Source organism: Aspergillus bombycis, assembly GCF_001792695.1.
Source record: "Aspergillus bombycis strain NRRL26010 chromosome Unknown contig00005, whole genome shotgun sequence".
NCBI lineage: Eukaryota > Fungi > Ascomycota > Eurotiomycetes > Eurotiales > Aspergillaceae > Aspergillus > Aspergillus bombycis.
In genome coordinates this window covers 20920-39310 of record NW_019170007.1, presented here as the reverse complement: position 1 = coordinate 39310, position 18391 = coordinate 20920, and the positions used below count along the sequence as shown (strand labels likewise).

Sequence of the window (18391 nt, the reverse complement as noted above, 5' to 3'; positions counted from 1 at the left end):
CGCAATTACTTCAGGTGTTGGTTGCCGATTGGGTAATTCAACGACTCTTATTGGTGCTTAATCAGGAATGTCCGAGGTTGAAACCTGTATTTCCCGATTGGGAAACCCCGACAAAAATCCCGACTCCAGCATGTCTAGAGCGAACTAGCGGCAGATCCCCCTTGCAGTGGCTGACCGGAAGATGGCCAAGGGAGAGGCGCCGATCACAATGCATCTTTAGGTTTGGTTTGCACGATGCATGAAAAACACACCAGGCGATATCATGCATTCTGCTGTGTGAAAAGAACAAAAAGTTAAAAGGACAAATCATGAGATCTACCCTATGAAATTGCTACGTTTGGTTCTTTTATCGCTCGCATACTTTGGATCGAAGGGCCTTTTGAAATTGAGTCCACCACAAAGACAATCATTATCAAAGGACACCATTGAACCGATAAAGCTATTTGCCCTGCCTTGTCTATTGATCTTCGGTGACTTTTATACATATATAGTGGGCGGCCCTTTTCCTGCTGGATGGATTTGTCCCGGCTTCCCAAGACTAGACCTAAGAACTATACTTTGAGCGACCTTACCGGGCTTCATCCAAGCAACCATGATGGATTCACAGGGGCATTCATCCCAGGCAAGTTCTACATACACACCAGAAAGCCATGAAGGGAACTTCACCGAGCGGGAGCGCATTGCCATCGTGGGTATGTCTTGTCGAATGCCCGGCGATGTCAGTAACCCAGTTGAATTCTGGAACATGTGCGCTCGGGCACGCAGTGGCTGGTCTGAGATTCCACCAGAGCGCTTCTCTCCCGAAGCGTTCTACCACCCGAATGCCGGAAAGAAAGGAACTCATAATGCACGCGGAGGGCATTTCTTGAGCGACAACGTCGCCCTCTTCGATGCGCCCTTCTTCAACGTGACTGCAGCTGAAGCCACGGCAATGGACCCGCAACAACGGCTCTTGTTAGAAGGAACGTACGAAGCGTTCGAAAATGCGGGTATCTCGAAATCAGAAGTCGTGGGCGGCAATATCGGTGTTTTTATGGGCGGCTATGGAGCCGACTATCAGCTTTTGGGCCACAAGGATACAGAAACTGTCCCTATGTACTTCGCTACAGGCACATGTAAGGGTCTGATGTCTAACCGGGTCTCGTATTACTTCGATTTGAAAGGCCCCAGTGTCACTATTGACACTGCATGTTCGTCCAGTCTCGTTGCCCTACATCTGGCTTGCCAATCTCTACGAGCTGGGGAGTCGACCGCTGCGGTTGTCGGTGGAGTCCATTTGAACATCAGTCCGGACAGCTTCGCGACAATGTCATCACAGAGGTACGTTCTAAATGGTGTGGATTGCAGCAGTGCTAATAGTGAATAGGCTATTCTCAGAAACGGGGAAGTCCCACGCGTTCGACCATCGGGGTACTGGAGGCTATGGACGTGGGGAAGGTGTTGGTTGTCTGATTCTTAAGCGTCTGCCCGATGCCCTACGGTCGAATGACCGCATTCGCGCGGTGATCGTAAATTCGGGGTATGACGCTTCCTGCCACCGAGACATACACCCTCTAATGTATTCAACATCGTGCTAATCAATGGTGAAGGACAAATCAGGATGGCCGCACCAATGGGATTACCCTACCCAACGGATCAGCCCAGGAAGATCTTATACGGTCTGTATATAGAGAGGCCAACATTTACCCGGAAGAGGTAGGCTTTGTGGAGGCTCACGGAACTGGAACGAAAGGTATTGTGGGGCTAAAACCTGCCGCCGTTACTTCATTATATCCGGTTTGATCTGTGGGCTAATGATATCAACCAGTGGGAGATCCGATCGAGGCAAAAGCCCTCGCCAATGTACTCGGCAAGGGAAGAACACCGGACGATCCATTACTGGTAGGATCGGTAAAGACAAACATTGGCCACCTGGAAGCTGCCAGTGGAATTGCGTCGGTGATCAAAGCAGCGATGATGCTAGAACGAGGTTTTATCCTACCAAACTGCGACTTTGAAAAGTTCCCGACGAGTATTCCTACCAATTTGAACATCAAGGTGCGAAGATCGATGGCCTCACCTACCTTGAGCCCGACAGTCCGGTTTGGTTAACGGGTGGTGAATACAGGTACCGACATGCCAAACACCATGGCCAGCTAACAAACGATACATTTCAATCAATAACTTTGGATTTGGTGGCGCAAACGCCCACGTGGTGTTGGAAAAGGGATCTCGCCCAGCAGCACCGGTGGAGGTAAGTGTGGATGCACCAGGATCTGACCAGCGAGAACCAAGACGCCTCTTTGTCCTATCTGCACATGACGAGAAGGCAGCACGGGCAAGTATGGAAAATCTCATAGTTTATCTTGAGCGAAAACCAGAGGCATTTGAGATCAATATGCCCCGAAACCTGGCCTATACCTTAGGAGAGAGGCGGTCCGTAATGTCATGGAGGATAGCATTGTCAGCGACAGGATCGAGCGACTTGGCAAGGCAGCTCGTAGATCGCCAGTCACGCCCCGTGCGGTCTAAGCAACCTACGACAGTTGCCTTTGTTTTCACTGGTCAGGGGGCCCAATGGAACGCGATGGGGCGAGAGCTGCTCATGACATACCCCGTGTTTTCCGCAACATTACGCGCCACAGATGCCGTCCTGGCTACACTGGGTGCTGACTTCTCTCTTGTTGGTTAGTATCACCCATTCTTTCCTGCACGGTTGTCAGTTGGCGTGTCGTCCTTACCCCATGTTTTATTTTCTCATGATCATTCGCTTCACTTGCACTAACAGTCTACTGCAGAGGAGCTATTGAAGGAGGCAGAAACGACCCAGGTGAACGAGCCTCACATCAGCCAGCCAATCTGCACAGCCATTCAAATTGCCTTGGTGGACCTACTTCACTCCTGGAATATCAAGGCCTCGGCGGTGACTGGACATTCGAGTGGCGAGATTGCCAGTGCCTACGCTAGTAATGCCCTGACATTGGAAGACTGCATGGCTGTTGCCTATCATCGTGGTAGGACCGCCAGATTCCTTGTTGGAAACTCCACATTGCCACCGGGTGCGATGTTAGCTGTAGGTGCAGGACCGGACGAGATAAAGGCTATGATGAGCACCGTCAACCAAGGTCGGATTGGCATTGCGTGCGTCAACAGTCCAAAAAGTGTCACCATTTCTGGTGACAAGGCTGGCATTTCCCAGCTAGAACAGATCTTGGAAAAGCAAGGCGTTTTCCATCGCCTGTTGAAGGTAAATGTCGCATACCATTCCCACCACATGCAAGCTGTGGCAGACAACTACCGCACGTCAATTGCCCATATTCGACCCAAGCATGGCCGGTCGGCAGTTCGGTTTCATTCCTCGCTACGTGGCCGATTGATAGATACGCAGGAGCTCACCGCGGATTACTGGGTCCAGAACTTGACATCCACAGTTTTGTTTGCAGATAGTCTATCGGATATGTGTTCATATGATGCCACCGCCAATGACCCTGACGGCATTAAATTCCGCACTACAGTTCTGTTAGAAATTGGGCCCCATGCAGCCCTGGAAGGGCCAATTAAGCAGACCGTGTCAAAGGGATTTTCCGATGGCTCACTCGTGTATGCTAGCATGCTGCGCAGAAACAAGGATGCCACCGAGACGGCCCAGAAGGCCGCCGGGGAACTTTTCATGCGAGGTATACCTATAGATCTGGGTGCTATCAATCGGCCAGCTGCGGCAACTTCGCTTCCACAGGTCTTAACAGACATGCCCCCATATCCCTTTCAACATGATACTCCATACTGGCACAGTTCACGTATTAGCCAGAAGTATCTGTCCAAAGAAAGACCACCTCGAAATGAGATCATTGGAATTCTCGCAGATTATGCCAATGATCTCTCTCCAGAGTGGAGACATGTTTTCCAACTGGATGATCTTCCCTGGCTGCGCGACCACAAGATACAGGGCATAGTCACTTTTCCAATGGCTGGCTTCATCACAATGGGTATAGAGGCAGCTCTGCAGTGCCAGACTCTTGGTCTTTGTGATCTTAAAAAGAATAGCAACACCCACAAGGAGAGCTGTAACTCTGTGACTCGAGTTGACCTGCGGGACTTCGCCATCCAGACACCACTTGTCTTGGACGAGGACATGGAAGTTGAGATGGTCACTAAACTCTCCCCTTTCATGTTGGGCCCACATACATCGTCTGCTAGATGGACTGAATTTGTTGTCTCATCGTGGACTCGGCAGCGAGGTTGGACTCAGCATTGCCGAGGGCTTGTTTCTGCTGCCAAAGGAAGTACTACATTAGAAACTCCAGCAACCATCCACGAAAACCGAGGCTATGCGGCCGGGAAGAGTTCGCGGATGACCAGCTTGTGCAACGAGAAACAATGCAGAACTCAGATTGACTGCACGAGCATGTATGCATCACTTGAGGCCGTTGGAACTACGTATGGAAAAACCCTGCAAGGGCTCAAAAACGTTGCCATCACAGATACTGAGCAGCTCGCAGTTGCAGAGCTAATCATACCGCACACAGCAGCAATTATGCCCCAGGCGTACGAGAATAGTTATTTCGTACACCCAGCTGTTCTTGAGAATACCTTTCAGGCTGTTTGGCCCCTACTCGGCGCTGGTACCACGGGCTTGAACGCGTTATACATGGTAACCGCAGTTAAGCAAATGTCACTCTCGTGTGGGATCCAAACTGATACAGGGCCTCCATTGCGAGTCTTTGCATCTCCCAAATCGGCATTGGCACAAGGGATCTCTATACAGAAGCAACAAAGAGCGCAAAAACAAGCGGATACAAATTTCTCCCTGGTTGTAACCTCCCTCAACAATCATGATGAAGCTTTGATCAGCTTGGATGGCCTAAAGGTCATGCCTGTATACCAGAGTGAGAGCCCATCCCTCGAGGAGTCAACCCGTGGTCTCTGCTACAAGGTGGACTGGAAACCAGTGTACGAAGGGATTGTGCTAGATGGAGCTAGCAGCAATGCCGATACATGTTCGGAAGGATCCAATGAACCGTCATTTGCCCTGCTGGGTCCAGTAACTATTCTCTACAGACAAGAGGATCAGTTCGACATTGCCTTCAAATTGTCAAAGACCTTGGAGGAACGTACAGAAAGTCCAGTGGAGCTGCAATCCTTTGGTCCCGATAGCGAGGTGGCAACCAACACCCCCACAGGCATTGTCATTGTTCTCATCGAGATTGGGAGATCTATCCTTCCTTCAATGTCTGATAACGAATTCCGGTGGATGAAGGAAACTGTTTTGAAAGCTAGTGGGCTTCTCTGGGTCTTGCGCAATGACTATGCAGGCCATCAGGATCCCAACTCTCATTTGGCTACCGGGTTCGCCAGATGTATACGTGCGGAAACTGACAGAAGGTTTGCGGTATTGGAGCTCGACGCGATTACAGCACGGTCCCAGAGTAACACCCTGGAAAGTGATGCTGTTTCTCATATTGTTGAAGTCTTCACAAGATGCCTTTCACCCCAGGGGCAAGTCTTTTCAACACACCCATCATCTGACATGGAATACCGTGTGAGAGATGGCGAGCTACTGGTGCCAAGAGTGACGTATGATCACAAGGTTGATAACTTCGTCCAGAGTGAGGCACATGGCGAGGAGATCCTTGAGGTTCGGCCATTCTACTCACGCGACAAAGATCTGCGCCCGCCTTTGAAGCTTTCTATCGGTACTCCAGGAGCTCTTGATAGCATATACTTCATTCCCGACACTGTAGTGGGAACAGCGCTGGAGGCTGATGAGGTGGAAATCGAGATCAAAACCACTGCTATTAATGCGAGGGACATATCTCAGGTGATGGGACATGCATCCAGTAGTTTTATCGGTACGGAATGCTCCGGAATCATAACCCAAGTTGGCAGTCGAGTCAGGCGCTTCTCGGTCGGTGACAGAGTCTGTGCTGTCAATACGAAAGGGGCCTATTCCCAGTTCACTAGATGTAAGTACACCAGTGTTTCGCGTATCCCAGACGAGATGACGTTCGGTACTGCTGCCACGATTCCCGCAGCGTACTGTACTGCATATTACTCCTTGGTCAAAATGGGGCGACTTTCCAAGGACGAGATAGTGTTGATACACGCGGGTACAAGTGATATCGGACTTGCTGCAATCAAGCTTGCTCAGTATATCGGGGCTGAGATTTACGTGACGGTTAAGTCCGAGATCGAAAAAGGGTTCCTGGTGGACACTTTCAAGGATACCCTACCAGAAGATCACATCCTCTTCCACGAAGATCCCCGATTTGGTGCTGCTCTTTGCCAGGCAACTTCACGCAGTGGAGGAGACGGAGGAGTCGACGTGATCCTGAACTCTTCAGGTGTGTCAGGGGATCGTCTGCGTGAGACCTGGGAATGTATTGCCCATTTTGGCCGGTTTATCGAGGTTGGCAAACGAGATATCAAGGAGGATTCATGGTTGCCGATGCGGCCATTTGGCTATAACGCCACATTCTGCAGCGTGGACCTTGCGGTTATTGCGAATGAAAAACCCCAGTTGATGAAGCGTTTGATGTCCGACGTGTTTACCATGATACAAAATGGCGTTATTGCCCCCTTGACGATTGAACAGACCAAATCGATCTCCGAGGTCGTAGAGGCATTCAGTCTCGTGCAATCTGGAGAAGTGATTAATAAAGTGGTTCTGCTACATGGTGAAGAGGATCGAGTTAAGGTAAAGAAAGAAATTTCCCCCCCTTTTCCCTCTACCTCTTCGTTCTCGTTTCCTTGATTTGTTGCTACCAATTTTTTTTGGATGAGATGATGATTAACTAAGAGTCAATAAAATATAGGCGCCCATCCCCCCTTTACCAACGACCCTTCTTCATGCGAATGCAACATACATCATCATCGGTGGAACCGGTGGTCTTGGTCGAGAGATAACGCGATGGATGATCTCTAAAGGGGCCAGAAATCTGGTCCTTCTCTCCCGAAGCAGCTCGACACAAGGAAAGATGGCAAGGTTGATCCAGGATGCCACGAGGAATGGTGCGAACATTACATTGCAGCAGTGCGATGTGGCAGATCGGAGTCAGGTTCGTAAAGTGCTACAGGAACTTGGCAGTGCGAACAAGCCTCCTGTCCGTGGCATCATCCAGGGATCCATGGTCTTTGAAGTAGGTTCATTTCGTTTCTTTCCGTCTCTGTAATGTGCACTGAAATGCATGGGTTGCTAACATTACCACTGCCAGAACATGCTGTTTGAAGACATGCAATATCCCCTATGGCGAAGGGTCATGGCTCCCAAAGTCGCTGGAACGTGGAACATTCATCATGAACTTCAAGCGGGTGGCCATCAACCTGACTTTTTCATCATGCTATCCTCAATATCAGGTATCATCGGCAGTCGTGGCCAAGCACCATACGCAGCCGCCAACGCCTTCCTGGATGCATTCGCGGAATTCCGACAAGCCCAGGGCTTACCGGCTACCACCATCGATATAGCACCAGTATTAGATGCAGGAAGGTTGGCAGAGGATAATCTCGGTGACGCGAAGATCTTTTCGGAAAAATTTGCATCCGACGCCATTTCCCAAAACGAAGTCATGGCACTCCTCGGAGCAGCGATATCTGGGGTCATGCCTGCCGGGCAGCCTCAGTGTCTTACGGGGCTCAGGCTGACCGGCGAATCAATCAAATTTCGATTCTGGGCTCATGATCCCAGGTTCGAATCCCTACTAAAGGAGGCCGAGCTATCTTTGGGAGATGCTTCCGACACAAATGGCGGTGCGAAAAGTTTGAATACCCTCATCAAGCAGGCCCAAGTTGAAGGTGAAGCACAGGCTGTGGACGTGGTGTACACTGCGTTAGCCAACAAGATTGCTGACATTCTCATGATTCCGGTGGAGGATATTCATCCCACCAGTTCTGTAGTCACCTGTGGCCTCGATTCTCTAGCAGCGGTCGAGTTCCGTAACTGGATGAGTCGTGAGATGAGTGCTCAACTACAGATTCTAGAAATAATTACCAGTTCGAATCTGGAGGTGCTATCGAAGACGGTTTTGAGCAAAAGGAAGTGAGACACGTGGTTCATCTGTCTGGATTAAATCGTTATCCAATCCGTTCGGTCTCTTTTGTTTAACAATAACTAGAATATATAACCCGGCGAACCTATTATCCTTTTACTCGCAAAGGGTGCTCTAGTAGCCCCGATGAACACAGCCTTGCCTAAAGCCTAGCGAAAAGAGAAAAGCTGGAAAGGACTATGTGATTTGCCTCTTTACGCCCATCCCTGGAGATACTCCACTAGAGAGGCTGATGTGGTGGTAATATGCTCGGAATATATAGCATTGCAAATAACTGTTTTATATATAATCATCAACTATCTTTATCGCCTGCAAGGCTCGAACCAGGCTGACTAACAGTCTTCGGCTTGAGGAACTTATTTCTATCAAATGGGCTAACTCTAGGGCATTTTACGTCGCTACGATTCAACCAAAACAACCATATAGCTGTTAGGTCGTGTATTGCATACTCTACTCTATCCTTAACACCGTGTCCCTTTGGTTGAACATCAGGTGAAACAATCTCTCACATGTAAGCCATATTGCCTATAATCTATCTTCATGGAGCTATTCTATCTAATATTATTCACATAGTGTTTTCACCTTGCGGGGCTGTGGTGTGAACAACCCCGACTGGCGCAAGCCTTGGAAAATGTATCGCTTCTCAATGCACTTAACTACCGGATTCCCATAGTTGGCTCTGATGTCTGTAGAGGTACGCAAAGCTTGCAAAGGGTTCTAGATCATGAAAAGGTAGCAAGGCATGCCCAGCCCTGAAATACCGTTTACTGAATGCCGTCTCTGCAATGGCGCAGAATGCTGCAGCGTAAGCACTGGATGGCTATATATCCAGCCCCTCTAGTATCCCGCCAGTCGCCTGCTTCAGGACTGCCGTCGTTTGTTGCGTTCGTTCGTAAATAGAGTGCAGCCGTGCTGCATGTCTCTCCCACCCGGCGCAGATTGCATTGTTGCAGAGTTGCAGCACAAGACGTCGCAACGTGCTAAGCTCAAGTAAAATTACAGTGATGACAAGGACATCCTGACCCCGAGTGGAGCCGATCGTGTACCTGCCAATAGATACTACCCTTGTGATCTGGAGCCCTGTGCCCTCATCTAGATGTGGCTTCATTGAGCTGTTCTGTAAACGAATCACGAATGCTTCAGACAAGCGCTGAAATAAACATAACAGTCGGTCACTGATTGCGATCAGCAGCAATGCAATTGCGGACACCTTTCTACAAGCTATACAATCGAAGATACCGTTGCATTGTGCCATCAAACCGTTATGGAAGGTCAAGAAATCATCGATTGCATGTGCCCTCGTATCTAGTGCCGCTTCGATCTCGACTTCTTCATTTAGTAGGAGCACTTGTTGCATGCATTGGCATGATGTCGTCGACGCAATGGATGACGGTGACCTGACGGACATCCCCAGTTGGTGAGGTAGACGGTTATTCTTCAATACTTGGCACTCCGGATCGATATCTGGTGAGCAGAGTGACGATGGCCCGCTTGAAAATGGTTTGCTGCTTTGTTGGTCTTGTAGCATGTCCGAGAACAATGGGCTTGGATAAGAGGAAGGGGTGGTGTGAGTGGAAAACTGGAGTCCGGCTGAGCGGTAAAGGAGCGGTCCATCCCTCTGTTCCTCGATGGTATGTGCTGGTTGCTTACATCGGGAGGGGAATAATTCTGATGACGATGTTTGGGAGGGATAGTCTATATTGTCCGGTGTGGCTGAGGGCAGGACATAATCTGAGCGACTGTCATATTCCCGCGGTAGCAGTTCTAAAGATGGTGTCCAGAGAGCACCAAGAGAGAGATCAATGTCAGGATCGAGCCCCGTCGACCCCGTGGCCCAATTGTCTCCCAGGGGCAGAGTCGATATTGTTTCGGCGCTACTTGACACACCCTGATTCTCACCAATGGCGGGAATAGTGGGTGTGGGTGGAACGAAACGCGTTAGCCTGGTGTCATTGCTGCATTCCTGTGTGATGCTGCCCACGTCTCCTGACGTGTAGAGCCCCAAGTCTGGTCCTGTAGATTGCGATGTGTCGGTGGTCTCCAGGAGTTCATGGTTCGGACGAGTTCGTGATCTGTTGCTTGTCAACGCGAGAGGCACCGGCGCTTCCACAGCCGCCTGGGTCGTTGTCTGATGGACTTTGACTCCCGAGGGCGCCAACAACGTTTGAGATGTAGAGGATGAAGCAGAGGCTTGCATCCCCCTATGTCGAGCTTTCATTCGGCTGGATTTCGTCGTTGCTGGATATGTACACACGCGTTCCTTTGACCGACATCGATCACAGCCGTTTTTCTGACCAGAACACTTCAGCTATTCCTGATGGCACATTTGCACCTACTTATTAGCGGACAGCATCGAGCCATGTGCTATCTCCCGCATAGCCGCACGTACCTTCTTCTCACGACATGCATCGCAAGCAGCCCGTTGGCAGTCGGGATTTAGATATCTTTGACCAGGAGGATATGGGGTGCTCTGCAACACAGATGCTTGTCCACGGTTCTTGGGACGGATTCGAAGTGTGGAAAACATGTCAAAGTTGATGGCTAATTTGGTTTACACGGGGGCGTTCAGAGAGACATTACATACGGAATCAGACGACCGAGAATAATATGTCCCATGAGAGGTCAGATCTAGGAAGTTTAACCGCACTCGGATGATATAGCAGCGCCCAAGAGAGCAGAGAAGGTTGATCGCCCTACCGGGAAAGCCGATCGTGCCGAACGCCCCCCGGGAGGAGATCTAAAAAAATCGTTGAGCAAATGTAAGATCATTGTTTTCGCAGCAGGAAAACTTGCAGAGAACCACATCCAGCAGAATCATCCAATCAAGTTCAGCAAAACAAAAGTGTCTTGTCCCGCTCAAATATCAGACATGGCAGGGTAAGTGTTCCATACGCAGTTGCCGACAAATAGTCTAGGCATGTCGGGTCATTTTCGAACCTTGGAGGTCAGGTAAGCGCATCTGGACGTAGGCAAAGGCATAGCGCCATTCAATGCATAACACGGTGAGGAATGGAAAATAGCCATTGGATCTGGAACTTATTAGTATTTATGCTCCGCCATTGCACCTTACTGACCGCCACTCGTGGATCCCACCTACCGGCGGGCTCTTACTATCTGACTATCCTAATACCTTGTATTTGCCGCCGTAGATGCACAGTTGATAAGCTTTATGCCGTCACGAGATTCTTTCTTGCGTGTTAGGTGAGATCTGGTTCCCTACCTCATGAACCGTGTAAATGAATAACAGATCGCTTAACAGATCGTGGTGACCCTTTTGTAGGAACAAAATACGAACTCCTGGCTACATCAGCCATTAGGGCTTTGTTGAGTTGTATTAGAACCTTACTTTTCCGGTTACAGGAGACTCCAGACGAATCCATATTGCATACCAAAAGCCCTCTGTAGCATCGCTGGGGTTTGTGTAGTTTCTCCTAATACCATCTTCTCAACCAGCGCGTTGAGTGGGAATTGGGAAGATTGTTGAGTACGGTTCAGGACGATGGAAGAAGCCAAAAGGTATCTGTACAGCCTACTCCAGGCCGAGTGAAATCAAACGAGTCCGTATCAGAGCAGGCATCGCATAGCGACGGGGAGTCATAAAAGCTTGGAGCTAATTTTATTATAATGAGGTGGAAAAAGGCTCTGCAGCAACATGGGGCATGCTCCTCGGTGCAACATGTTACCCCCTTGCCTGCTAAATAAGATAGACCCTTTGTATTGTTCTCATGTAAATGCCCGTCGATCACACCCTCAGAGGCCAGTCCACAATTGCTTAGCAGCAGATATTCGTCCACAACTCCCTAGGCGATAGTCCATAGCAAACCCTCGATCAAAGCAATTTCAATACGGAAGCTCTACCAGAGATGAGGTATTGACATCGACGGGTGAAGTATGTCCCCATATCAAATCGAAGATATTCGTATATCTCTACCGGATTTTCATGTTGAGGCAGAGCTTATAAAACACAAGCAATGGGAGAGGGCCCGCTACTTCGTCCATCATTTCCTTATATCGAGGTTTTACTGTATCCACGTGACAGTAAAGGGCCATTCTTCACGTAAGGGTGGGAATGCATGCCCAAGGGAGCGGCAAATTGAAACGCCTCTCTCAGCTTGGCCACCCGACGATATGATAGATCGACTTACCCTCACTGAATACAGAAATATACGGAATTCGAACGACGAAAGTTTAAATACGGCCTCGGATAGTACCTAGTCTGGTTAGCGCCGATAACATCTGCATAAAACTTCCCAGGTATTGACGATCACGTTTTATTAGACGTATTCGCTCGTCGGAGTGATTTGACCGAAGCTGGCGAATATATCCAGCAAGGGCCGTTCTTCATGTAAGGGTTGCAATGAAGAATCCCCCAGTGAGCGGTAATCGAAACTTCTCGCTCAGCTCAGCCACATGGAGAGATGATAAGATGTACTTGGCTTTACCTAATCTAGGATCATCTGTAGAACCTAAACGATATAATTTCAGGAAGCCACTCGGACAGCACCAATTCTGGTTAGCGGGGGCGAGAATACCTGCATAACATCTCGAGGCATGGACGATAACTATTTATTAGATATCTTCTCTTATAGGAGTAGCTACGTATACATAAAGTGGCGAATTTATTATTCCCTGCATAATCACCATCCGTATAGCAAGCCTCTCGATCGACTAATTATGTCTTGGTATTGGGATGTTGCTTCCAGAACCGCACCCACGCTTTCAAACCTCACGGTGACACCATGGACATGGAGTAACTGGCAGGTTGCCTGTACCATTGGAGTATCCTCGGCCGTTAGTTCCAAAAATAAGCTGCATGTATCCTTTTCGTAGCTGACCGAAGTCCTATTATCCAAGCTCCTGACTTATTGGATCGGCACCTTTATCTATAATGTTTACTTCCACCCGTTGGCTAGAATCCCGGGCCCTGTCCTAGCTCGTGGTAGCCTGGTACGTTGTCGAAGACGCCGCTATTGATCAAACGTTGCACTAACTGTTGGAGGGCAGCTATGGCGAATTGTCCAAACCTCAAGAGGGAGAGTCCACATGAGCATAGCGAAGCTACACGAGAAATACGGTGACTACTACCTGGCCGTCCTGCGCAAAAGGCGGCTAACCCATTTCCGACAATATAGGTCGCATAGTCCGTATCTCGCCAAACGAACTTTCGTTCGATTCGGTTGAGGCCATGAAAACGATCCATAGCCATCGACCGCCGACAAGCCCTCATCATATTAAGTCTGAGTTCTACGCCGCCACGAATGCAGGGTTCAGCAGGCGGTGTGTAGGCAGCGAGGAAGACCCCCAGAAGCATAGGAGAATGCGGAAGATGCTCTCCCCGTCTTTCTCACAGCGCGCCCTTCTTGAGCAGGAATCCATTATCGACGGTATCGTTGACCGATTTGTACGCATTATCGGTGAAAAGGCCCCTCCGAGCTCGAATGGCATCAACATGATCAAGTGGTTTGAGATGACTGCCTTTGATATACTGGGTGATATGGCGTTTGGAGAATCGTTCCATAGCCTAGAGGCTGGTATGTCATCGTCCTGTGGGAAAAGGGCAAAAAAAAGGTATAAAGGGCTTGGCGGCTAACCATCCTCTGTTGAAGGGAAACCGCACTTTTGGGGCAATAACATCTTGGACCATATTTACATGGCCACCGTCATCGATATTGTCAGGCGGTTCAGCATACTCACCACGCTTGGAAACATCTTGATTCCGTCACGATATCTCCTGGAGAGCCCAAATTCGCAATATGCCCGACGTCAGGTCCAAAAGTAAGATACAAGATCTATTGATCACCGGACCCGAGCTGACGGCAAGCCCTAGATGCCTGGAGTCAAAATCTACCCGGAGAGACTTTGTCACTGATTTGGCACAAAAGGTTCGTGATGGGGAGGTAGAGAAGGAGGAAATGGCGGCACATGTGTCTACACTCGCGTTCGTACCCCTACATCCCTTTTCTGGTGCTTGATCATTGACCTGCGAGCACAGGGTTGCCGGGGGGGAGACAGTTGCAACCTTTATGTCATCAACCACTTGCTTCCTCCTCAAGCACCCCGAAAAGCTAAAGCGAATGGTCTCTGAGATTCGGGGCAAGTTTCAATCGTATGACGAAATTAATGCTACAGAGGCACAACGCCTCCCATATTTACAGGCTGTCATTAACGAAGGTCTCCGACTCTGTCCGCCTGGTTCGCACGGTCTTGGAAGAATCTCCGGTGGCTTTGAGGTGCACGATACATACATTCCTCCCGGGGTAAGATCCACCCTCTGGCGTGCTTGCAGGAGAAGAAAGGGGAAAAATCAACTAACCCGCCGTCGGCTCGTAGGTTGAATTGTATACCAGTCTGTGGACGGTGACCCACCGGCCTGAATATTTCAGCAACCCGATGGAATTCCTGCCCGAACGCTGGCTAGACGCCAACTCGACCGATCGTAAGGAAGCGAGCCAGCCGTTCTTGTTCGGACCATGGGATTGTTTAGGAAGAAAGTAAGCTATATAACCCGCTTTCTGCTCCCAATTGCAACGATGATAATCTGACTTGAACATAAATAGTTTCGCCATCATGGAACTGAACTTGGTCATGACGAAAATGTTCTGGACATATGATCTGGAACTGGTCAACAAGGAGATTGATTGGTTGAGAGATACAAGACTACATGGGATGTGGTGGAAGCCTAAACTAATGATCCGCTTCCATGCACCGACTGATCGTTGATTGTGGCAGATGAGCGGTTGACTACTTCTCTTTGTGTTGAGCTATAACCGGGCACCCTTGATAATTCTCAAGTTTCGGGCTTCTTTGATTGCCATCGGTTGATGGATACTCAGATTCTTGGTGATGGGGTATGATATGGCAGAGTATTCGTCTATTCTAGTCGCATTGTCTAGAACCTTGATCGATCCAACAATGCATAGTGATCCAGGTTTCTTTCATATGCGCCAGAATACCTGTAGTTGAACCCTGATGCTCAGGTTCAAAGGACATCAGTAGGAATAGCCAACGCCACGAGTACACCGTTGGATACATTTACAGTCAGTAGATTGTTATACCACCTCTGTTTGAGCAGGTGCTACCTTGGCCTGAAATTGACGCTGCTCAGCCCAACAGGAGGTAGCACAGATAAACATGAATAAACATGCCAATGTAGTCAAAGATTTGTCCTACCTTTTTAAGCCCACGATACGAACCCGGGAACCTATTATGTTCTTATTGTATAACTGTATTCTTGCATCAGGGGGGCATCGATTCCTCACAGGGCACCTCCTTACATCGGTAGAGGGTAGATTGCAATCACTATAGGGATGATAATGATTACAAGATCGGCAGATACCAATGAAACTGAAACAATATACTTAGCAACGTCAACAGAGACCGGGAGAGGATAAGCTGGGTTGGTATCAATGATCACACATGTAACAATTACTAAATATCCTTCCAAAGAAAGTCTAGAGGTGAAATTATGACCACGAGTGCACAATCACCTCGGTGATTACTACCAGAGGGAGTTAGGGGACCAGAGTGTCTCATTTTGCTGATATCGAAGAATAAATAGAAGAACAATAAAACAAAAGAAAGGTAAGAAAATAGGAGAGAGACAGGAGAGACAAATTAAGGCTGTCTGGTGGGTCAAAGCCAGCCACAACAGACCTCCTGCATTCCACCACCCCTTGTTAGGGTTGAATCCGTTCATTCAAAATATGCGGCAAGGCATCTATCCTCTCCTAATTTTCGGCTTCCACTATAGCAGACGTGTGTGAGGCTCGACTTTCATACACTCAGGTATATGCAGTGGATTGAGAGCTCGGCCTGACGTCTTCAGTCTAGCGTTTAGACCACCACCACCACCACCAAGAACCAAGAGAACACCAACAATACTGCTCTCATGCCAAGGAGAAGTCATTCAGCAGTCGGGAAAAATCATGGGGAGGAAGCCATGAGCCCTCGTCTTAGCCCTGATGGGGGCGAAAGAGGAAACTCCGATTCGGAAGCTGTAACTGTGCAAGGTCCCACGCAGCAGTTGGACGATGATGATTATGCTCATGGAGTACGACTAAGTCTGGTATTTACTGCGTTGCTGATCAGCGATTTCTTGAGTGCTTTAGACATGGTAAGTAAGCAAGCGAGTATACTGTCCCAACACAGCGCCTGACTGTGAGCCCGAATCTGACCCCATTTAACGAAGGGTCACACGAGGTAGTCTGGCTAATAGGCGTCGCATCTTCGACTGCATATCTAGTCCATTTTAGCTACGGCTATCCCGAAAATCACCGACGAATTCCACGGTCTCAACAAGGTCTCGTGGTATAGCGCCGTGTTTTGGTTGACCAGTGGTGGCTCTCAGTCGGCGTGGGGCAAAGCCTACAAGTACTTCCCTCTGAAATCGACCTTCCTTGTGGCTATTACCACTTTTGAAGTGGGAAGCCTGATATGCGGTGTGGCGCCCAATTCGACTGCTCTGATCCTCGGTCGTGCAATTGCGGGATTAGGCGCTGCAGGGAATTTAACGGGCGTATACACAATAATTGCCTTTACCATCGAACCTCGAGTTCGAGCCAGGTTTACAGGCGCCGTAGGAATGGCGTACGGGGTGGCGGCCGTTCTCGGACCGCTTATCGGGGGAGCTTTCTCAGACCGTGTGTCCTGGCGTTGGTGCTTCTATATCAATCTTCCTATAGGCGGCATTGTGGTCTTGATCATTTTATTCTTTCTTCACGTTCCCGCTCGTGCTCAGCCAGTCAAAGCTAGCTGGAAGGAGAAGATATTGGCAATGGACCCTGTCGGCTGTGTTCTGGTTATGGGTGCGCTCGTAAGCTACATGTTGGCGCTTCAATACGGTGGGCAGACCATGCCGTGGAGCAATCATGAAGTCGTTGGGTTGATCGTCGGCTGGATCCTTATCCTAATCGTCTTCTGCGCCTGGGAGGTCTTACAAGGCGAGCTAGCATTGATTATACCCAGACTGATATGCCAGGGTCCCGTGGGGATTAGCGCTCTGTTCATATTCTTTCTAGCCGCGCCATACTTCGTCGTCATTTACTACTTACCGGTATACTTCCAGGGCGTCCATGGTACCAGTGCCATTATGTCCGGTGTTGATAGTCTTCCACTGGTTATCTCCACTACCTTGGCCATGCTCTCCGCTGGGATCTTCGTTTCCGCTACTGGTATTCCCGTGCCTCTGCAAATCGTCGGAGCAGCCCTTGCAACTATCGCTTCCGGACTCCTCTACACGCTCGAGCCTACTACTAATGCAGGACCATGGATTGGGTACCAGATTATAGGAGGAGTAGGCTGGGGCATGTCATTCCAGCTTCCGATTATCATTGCTCAAAGTAGTGCTTCCCCTCAAGACATGTCATCTATCACCGCCATTATTTTATGTGAGTCTAGCTTCTGCCCCCGAAATGTTGCACCAGGTGTTGCCTCGTATCACGAAAGTACAATCACTGAAATGAGTGCAGTTTTCCAAAATATCGGAGCCACCACCTTCAATACAGCAGCGCAAGCCGCATTTGTCAACACAATTGCCAGCACTTTAGCCACTACCGCCCCTAAGATAGACCCCCAAATAGTGGTTCAAACAGGCGCCACGGAGATCAGAGCGACCTTCAATTATGAGGATGTTGGCGGCATTATCATGGCATACATGGAAGGCATCAAGAGCGTGATGGCAATTTGCATTGCATCCTCAGGCATGGCATTTCTGGTGGGCATACTGGGCTTGAGGAATTGGAAGAATCAACCTCGTCCAGCTCGAAAGGAGAAGAGGCCATCAGACACAGATGTGGCCGAGATAGATGAGCCTTGAAGTTTCATGACACGGGGATAATACGATCTAGTTCAACTACAATGATTAAAATTGCGGGGGAACTCGTGCCCAGCAGTTCATGCTTCCGCCTGACTACCACTCATAACTCCTTTACCGTAACTACATCCCAACTAAATGTATATGACTGTCTTGAAACTCTACTTGGGGGGGTACTTACTCGGTATATAACAAGCGGACTGCCGGACCCCAGTCATAAGTAGGTTGGTTCTCTCATGGACTTGACCAATTTTTAAAGGGCCGGCGTGGCGATACGAATACTTCACTCGCATAAGGTCGAGATCAATCAAAATTACTCGTTTCTCACCTCCTGGTCAGTAAATTGCCCCTGGGGCCACCCCTGACCTCATTAGCGAGTAATAAAATTGACTTTAGCAGCTAAACGAAGTTAAATAAAGGTGGTAAATAGCTTAGAGTATGGTTTCAACTCAGTACGGTAGCTGACAAGTCTAGGGAATCCTGACTGGTAGCTGGTGGTAAGACTTTTGCATCAGCAGCCCTCCACGCTGTATCCCATCTATCAGCTTTAGCTGGC

General features: G+C 49.1%; 3 protein-coding genes across 3 annotated transcripts; all 3 read left to right on the top strand.

Moving 5' to 3' along the window:
• Positions 1-592: 592 nt before the first annotated feature.
• On the top strand, positions 593-8018 carry ABOM_001247 (type I polyketide synthase; the record flags this gene model as incomplete). Its single annotated transcript, XM_022528377.1, has 8 exons — positions 593-1320; positions 1367-1519; positions 1590-1732; positions 1808-2037; positions 2108-2666; positions 2778-6673; positions 6792-7115; positions 7191-8018. 8 exons carry the CDS (start codon positions 593-595, stop codon positions 8016-8018), a joined length of 6861 nt encoding a protein of 2286 aa, XP_022393798.1.
• A 5049-nt stretch (positions 8019-13067) lies between these two features.
• ABOM_001246 (cytochrome P450) lies at positions 13068-14744 on the top strand (the record flags this gene model as incomplete). The annotated part of the gene is made up of 7 exons (XM_022528376.1): positions 13068-13098; positions 13157-13555; positions 13631-13799; positions 13852-13962; positions 14017-14281; positions 14355-14515; positions 14582-14744. The coding sequence occupies 7 exons, from the start codon at positions 13068-13070 to the stop codon at positions 14742-14744; spliced, it is 1299 nt and encodes a 432-aa protein (XP_022393797.1).
• Positions 14745-15963: 1219 nt separating this feature from the next.
• ABOM_001245 (MDR family MFS transporter) lies at positions 15964-17838 on the top strand (the record flags this gene model as incomplete). The annotated part of the gene is made up of 2 exons (XM_022528375.1): positions 15964-16137; positions 16267-17838. 2 exons carry the CDS (start codon positions 15964-15966, stop codon positions 17836-17838), a joined length of 1746 nt encoding a protein of 581 aa, XP_022393799.1.
• Positions 17839-18391: the final 553 nt, after the last annotated feature.